At 44.3% G+C, this 7500-nt stretch overlaps 1 protein-coding gene across 1 annotated transcript in view; it reads left to right on the top strand.

The window, feature by feature from the left end:
- Positions 1-7500, top strand: part of adgb (androglobin) — a 71144-nt gene that overhangs the window by 35940 nt on the left and 27704 nt on the right. The window contains exons 16-22 of the mRNA XM_048250559.1: positions 1310-1373; positions 1652-1722; positions 2930-2993; positions 3273-3344; positions 3536-3644; positions 4030-4161; positions 5890-6005. Coding sequence (XP_048106516.1) covers positions 1310-1373; positions 1652-1722; positions 2930-2993; positions 3273-3344; positions 3536-3644; positions 4030-4161; positions 5890-6005 — 628 coding nt within the window. The remainder of the gene's footprint in view (positions 1-1309; positions 1374-1651; positions 1723-2929; positions 2994-3272; positions 3345-3535; positions 3645-4029; positions 4162-5889; positions 6006-7500) is intronic.

The following is a 7500-nucleotide window of genomic DNA, read 5'->3' as shown; positions in this document are numbered from 1 at the left end:
AATGACCAGAAAACACTACAGTACATGAATAAGCATGCAGTGTAACGCAGAAATGCAATATTACAAATATGTCAGTACGTATCACATGACGCTCAAATCCATTAGAAAGTACGCCGAATTAACATGGGACAAACATCAAATGAGAATGCATTCAAGGAACAGAACTGAGGTTATCACCCAGCACAGCATCAGAGAGCATGTTAAGTTCAGTTCAGTTAAGTTACGTTACTTTATTTTGTCCTGAAGGAAATGTGTCTTCTGCATCCTCAGCACAATATACTCTGTCCAAAAGCAAGTGAAATGGTCACATAGCAGAACAGTATGCTCTTTCAGCCAATTAACATAAACATATGTGGCTAGCGTGTGATAACTGGAACAGTGGACTTCACAAGATTAGGGTAGCAGCACATACACACGCAGGCACGCACGCACGCACACACATTCAGTCATGTATACTCGCACTCTCAAGCAGACACAAACAGTCATACACACACTCATATAAACATACACACATACTCTCGTTCTTCCCCTGAACTTTGATACTCCCCTGATACTCTGTTTTCTTTCTTAACTTTGAAATGTCGTGGCATTACCGAATTACGCCACATCACCACCTCCTGTTTGCACTTTCGTTTTTGCCACCCAACCACATATCCACATATCATTACTACCTCTAAACCCGCCCCTCACCTATATCCCATCACACATCATTAGATAATGATCACACCACAAAACAACAACCACAAACAAAAACAAAACAAAACAAAACCAAAAAAAAAAAAAATATATATATATATATATAATCTAAATAATATTTTATCAAAATAAATAGATCAAAATCACACCGTTTATGGTAATATTCATGTTATTTCCGGTATTTCTTAACATCAGTGTACAGTACTTCACATCATTCACAACGATCACACATTATGCACCTGTAATATATTATGCATTTATGTGGCTGCCTTAGCCTTCACACACCTTTGTGGGTGGGACCATTATGGGATGCGATGATTGTGTGAAATGGAATATGGTGTGATGAATATTGTGCCAAAGAAAGTCAATACAGTTATAACAGCTTTTTAAACGCCATCATCTTAATCAAAACAGTAATCTGTCCCTGCTTAGTTATTATGTCGGGTATTGAGCTGTAAAAATCCATTCTGCGAAAAGTGGGCTCATTGTGTTTGGCTAATGTTTGGCTCAGTTATCCTGTGTGAGTGTGTGTGTGTGTGTGTGTGTGTGTGTGTGTGTGTGTGTGTGTGTGTGTGTGTGTTTTTTTTTTAATAATGTGTTTGTCTTTGTGAAGGACACTGCTGGTATTTCACAAACCCAATGCCTACCCATACCACTCTCAGAAATCTCAGTATAAGGTAAAAACGCACACACACACACACACACTCACACACTTACAGTATGTACACATTCACAGAAAAACACACAAACTCACACACACAGTCACTCTGCCACACACTCATACACAGAGAGAGTTTGCAGTTCTCAGTCGCAATCGTAAGATAATGAGCTAACATCAGAGCAGGCGCCCCCAAAGGAGTGTTGAATACAAATGCAGTCAGTATCTCGACACTGGCTTGTTTGGCTTTGTTTACATGCTTGTTTATGATTGTTTATTTTTTTTTTCTCTGTCAGGAGCTCCGTGTCCTCAAGACTGTCTGCCACAGCTCTCCCAGCCCTAACTCTGCTGCCGCCAGACAGTCACAGGTACACACACACACACACACATACACACACACACACACACACACACCTGCACATGCACACACACATACACACACACATACACACACACAAAGCTACTAGACACCCCACACATATACATAGTATGATAAAAGCATACCTTTCTTGAATTTCACTGTGTGTGTGTGTGTGTATGCTATCTCCAGTACCCAGAGGAGAAAGGCTCATACTTCCTAGTTGTGGACAGCCTGCAGCGCTCGGAGATCCTTATCAGCTTCTCAGCTCTACTGCACTGGGGAGAGACCCTGGAGGAGAGTAAGACACACACACACACACACACACACACACACACACACACACACATTCAGTCATGTATACTCAAGACTCTCAAGCAGACACAAACAGTCATACACACACTCATATAAACATACACACATACACACTTCTTCCCCTGAACTTTGATACTCCCCTGATACTCTGTTTTCTTTCTTAACTTTGAAATGTCGTGGCATTACCGAATTACGCCACATCACCACCTCCTGTTTGCACTTTCGTTTTGCCACCCGAACCACATATCCACATATCGTACTACCTCTAAACCCGCCCTCACCTATATCCCATCACACATCATTAGATAATGATCACACCACAAAACAACAACCACAAACAAAAACAAAAAAAAACAAAACAAAACCAAAAAAAAAATATATATATATATATATATAATCTAAATAATATTTTATCAAAATAAATAGATCAAAAATCACACCGCTTATGGTAATATTCATGTTATTTCCGGTATTTCTTAACATCAGTGTACAGTACTTCACATCATTCACAACGATCACACATTATGCACCTGTAATATATTATGCATTTATGTGGCTGCCTTAGCCTTCACACACCTTTGTGGGTGGGACCATTATGGGATGCGATGATTGTGTGAAATGGAATATGGTGTGATGAATATTGTGCCAAAGAAAGTCAATACAGTTATAACAGCTTTTTAAACGCCATCATCTTAATCAAAACAGTAATCTGTCCCTGCTTAGTTATTATGTCGGGTATTGAGCTGTAAAAATCCATTCTGCGAAAAGTGGGCTCATTGTGTTTGGCTAATGTTTGGCTCAGTTATCCTGTGTGAGTGTGTGTGTGTGTGTGTGTGTGTGTGTGTGTGTGTGTGTGTGTGTGTGTGTGTGTGTTTTTTAATAATGTGTTTGTCTTTGTGAAGGACACTGCTGGTATTTCACAAACCCAATGCCTACCCATACCACTCTCAGAAATCTCAGTATAAGGTAAAAACGCACACACACACACACACACACTCACACACTTACAGTATGTACACATTCACAGAAAAACACACAAACTCACACACACAGTCACTCTGCCACACACTCATACACAGAGAGAGTTTGCAGTTCTCAGTCGCAATCGTAAGATAATGAGCTAACATCAGAGCAGACGCCGCAAAGGAGTGTTGAATACAAATGCAGTCAGTATCTCGACACTGGCTTGTTTGGCTTTGTTTACATGCTTGTTTATGATTGTTTATTTTTTTCTTTCTCTGTCAGAGCTCCGTGTCCTCAAGACTGTCTGCCACAGCGCTCTCCAGCCCTAACTCTGCTGCCGCCAGACAGTCACAGGTACACACACACACACACACACATACACACACACACACACACACACACACCTGCACATGCACACACACATACACACACACATACACACACACAAAGCTACTAGACACCCCACACATATACATAGTATGATAAAAGCATACCTTTCTTGAAATTTCACTGTGTGTGTGTGTGTGTGTGTATGCTATCTCCAGTACCCAGAGGAGAAAGGCTCATACTTCCTAGTTGTGGACAGCCTGCAGCGCTCGGAGATCCTTATCAGCTTCTCAGCTCTACTGCACTGGGGAGAGACCCTGGAGGAGAGTAAGACACACACACACACACACACACACACACACACACACACACATTCAGTCATGTATACTCGCACTCTCAAGCAGACACAAACAATCATACACACACTCATATAAACATACACACATACACACTTTCTTCCCCTACACCAAGCACACACAAACACATAAACAGTTGAAGACACACACTCACCTGTGCTTACAAACACATACACAGTCACAAAGACACACACACACGCACACACTCTCACCCATACACACACATACACACACTCACACACACACACACACACACACACACACACACACACACACACACACACACACACACACACACACACACACACACACATGCAGACCCTTCTCATGCGTCTCTGTTGATCTGTGTTCTTCAGAAAAGGAGCTTCAGTTGCGTTGTGGCGTTCTGACAGTGGAGCCGTTCTCCTGGAAGAGCCTGATCTACCAGCTGCCCATCCTCTCTACACACACCACTGCTTGCAAGGCAGTTACGCTCAAGCTGCAACCGGGTAACACACACACACACACACACACACACACACACACACACACACACACACACACACATACTCACACACACAGATATATACACACACACACACACATGCATTCACGCATACATTTGCGCCATGGGATCATTCAGAGTGCACCAGGAGAGAAATTAAGAATTTAAGAAAAAATGTGCGAGAGAGGGACAGAGAGAGAGAGGGGGACAGAGAGAAAGAGACAGAGAAAGAGAGAAAAAAGAAAGAGTGAGAGAGACAGAGAGAGGAAATGAAAAAGGAATAATGACCCACTCTTCTATTTCTGTCTCCTCCCTGTCCCAGCAGAAGTAGGGAGCCTAGATTGAGAGGTCAAGTGGGGTGGGGGGATAATTACACTGTAAAAAAGCATGAGAGAGAGAAAGAAGGAGCGAGAGAGAGATGGAGAGACAGAGAGAGATGGTGAGAGAAGGCAAGAGGATGAAAAGAGAGCGAGAGAGAAAGAGGAGAGGAGAGGAAGGGAGAGAGGAAAGAGAGTGAAAAGGCAAAAGATGATAGAAAGAAAGACTTGGAGAGAGAGAGAGAGAGAGAGAGAGGGAGAGAAGGGAGGAAGAGAGGAAAGAGGGAGGGAGGAAAATAAAGGAATAGAATGCTATAATGCGATTGTAGTGAGTTGTGGGTGCAGTAATACGATGGCTCGCTGCTTTGCATTGGCTTTTTAAATGGATGAATAGGGATGAGGTTATGTTCAGCTGCTGGGTGACAGGACTGCAAATACAGACGCACACACACACACACACACACACACACACGCACACACACACACACACACACACAAACTTACAGTACATTAGCCATTTTCGTCTTTCAGTTATGATTAAATGTTTGTTTGAGAGAGAAATGGTGTATGATTTTGATGATGCTGACGATAATGATAATGATGATGATGATGGTGTGTGTGAGTGTGTGTGTGTGTGTGTGTGTGTGTGTTCATATGTGCTATGTGGACAGTGGTTGAACATAGTGTGAGTCAGTAAAAGCACTTGGCGTTCATCTTATTAGAATTGAGCGCCACTGAATGGAGCTCCACTTGATTTGACTTGATTGAATGTGATGGGGACAAGTGACAGGAAGCACTTGGAGTTAAGAGCCTGAGAGCCTTAACTAGTCACTGTTACTCACACACACACATATGTATGTGCACACACACGCACACACACACACACACACACACATACACACACACACACACACACACACACACACACACACACACACACACACACACCACACCTGTTTCCCTTCAGACCTTGTTCAAACTGTCTCAGAGACTGATGTCTCTGTCCTTGCCCCACAACCTCCACACCCTCACCCCACCCCACTGCACCCCTTTGCCTGTCTCCATGTCTGTCTGTTTTTCCTTCTCCATCTGTCTATTTCTTTTCCTTTCTTCCCTCCTTCCTTCCTTTCCTTTCATCTGTCTCCCCTTTCTTTCTTTTCATGGCTTCTTCTCTTGTTGTTTCTCTTGCTGTTCCCATGACATTTGTGTGACATACTGAGTGATACAATTCTAAATTCTCACTCTCTCTTCTCCCTTTTGCTCACCCTCCATCTCCCTCTCTCTCTCCTTCACTCTTTCTTCTGCCTTTTGCTCACCTTCTCTCTCTCTCTCTCTCTCTCCCCTCTCTGCACTGCTATGTCTTGATCTCTCTCCTTCCCTCTCTTTTAACACTGCCATCTCGCCCTCCCTCTGTAGGCGTCATGTCTTGTGTTTCCACATGAGGGCAGTGTTGGGTTTCCACGTGCACTTGTACAGCAGGACCCCATTCATATTCGGAGACGAGGAGGCAGTCATGCCTGTCCTTACCAAGGTACACAACACACAGTTTTTCTCTCTCTCTCTCCCTCCCTCCTCTCTCTCTCTCTCTCTCTCTCTCTCTCCCCCTCTCTCTTTAACTGTCTTTATCATATACACACACACACACACACACACACACACACACACACACACACACACACAGCAGGACCCTGTTCATATTCGGCAACAAGAAGACAGTAATGACAAAGTATTACCAAGGTATGCATGCTTAACACACAGTCTCTCTGTCTCTCTCACTCTCTGTCTCTCTCTCTATCTCTATCTCACATAAACACACACACACACGTGCACACACACTTATGCCTGTCCTTACCAAGGGACACATGCTCAACACACAGTCTTTCTCTCTGCCTCTCTCTGACACACACACACACACACACACATACATACACACACATAGACATGCTGCTTTGTAATGCTGCAAGTTACTTAAGCCCTCAGATGTTTTTTATGTGTATGAGACAGAAAAGGTTGGAGTCAATATGCCTGTGTGTCCAGAGTTACTTTGTTTGGGAATTTATCTGTTGTTTGTTTGTTTGTTTGTGTGTCCTTGAGAAGAGTCCTACCGCCTAAACACCCTTACTGTGATAACATTCTGCCTAGACTGGGCTTTAGTCGAGGCACTGGTAGAACCCAGTTGCTCTGGTTTCGGTTCTGAGTCCAGTAAGCTTTGTGACTCTTCCAGCCTTTGGAAATATGACTTGGCTGGGTTCGCCTTGATTGGCTGTGGGATCTTTCCTCTGATTGGCTAGATAGAGGATGGGCATACACATACACACTGTTGAGAACAAACACAAAACAAAACACACACAGACACAGATATGTGTGTGTGCACACAGCAACACAAGCACAACTATAAACACTCACTGGGCAGGAGCACATACACACCAACACACACACATATGAACACACTGGGAACTATTTGGATTGTCAGGAGCGCTGTCATCAAACTAGTCCTTGTGGCGTTTGGGGGGGGGGGGGTCCAACTGATTTGGCAGCTGTGTCACAGGAGAAAGCATGCAGGTCTGTCCAGCCAGCCACACACACACACACACACACACAGATACAACTCACACACACACACACACACTGTGCCAGCGGCGTGGCCATTCTCCTCAGCTCCTAGAACTCTGCGACCCCAGTGCTAAATACTCGCCTGCGGTTTGCGTGTTCCGTTTTTAAAAATCTCAGAATCCAAACCGAGCACCGTGCCCTGGCATGCCGTGCCATGCCATCCCGTCACGTCACATCCAAAAGCCAGCCTGGCAGCTCTCAATCAAAAGTGTCGGGGCATGATCTCCGCCCCCAGTGCCAGCATGATACCACCCCAGTGTGTCACCTCAGGACCACAGGAGCAGCCGCATGGCGCTGAGTGCCGTCACGCTGGGGCCTGGTTCCTCAAAAGTTCTCCTCCGGAACCGAGGCATCTCTAGGAGCACCACTGGCAGAGCCGTGTGCCATCGTGACACTGACGTCAGATTAGACTT

This window comes from Alosa alosa, chromosome 8 (genome assembly GCF_017589495.1).
Source record: "Alosa alosa isolate M-15738 ecotype Scorff River chromosome 8, AALO_Geno_1.1, whole genome shotgun sequence".
NCBI classification, from domain to species: Eukaryota; Metazoa; Chordata; class Actinopteri; order Clupeiformes; family Clupeidae; genus Alosa; species Alosa alosa.
The sequence above is the reverse complement of the archived record's forward strand: the minus strand, read 5'-3'. Positions and strand labels throughout refer to the sequence as shown.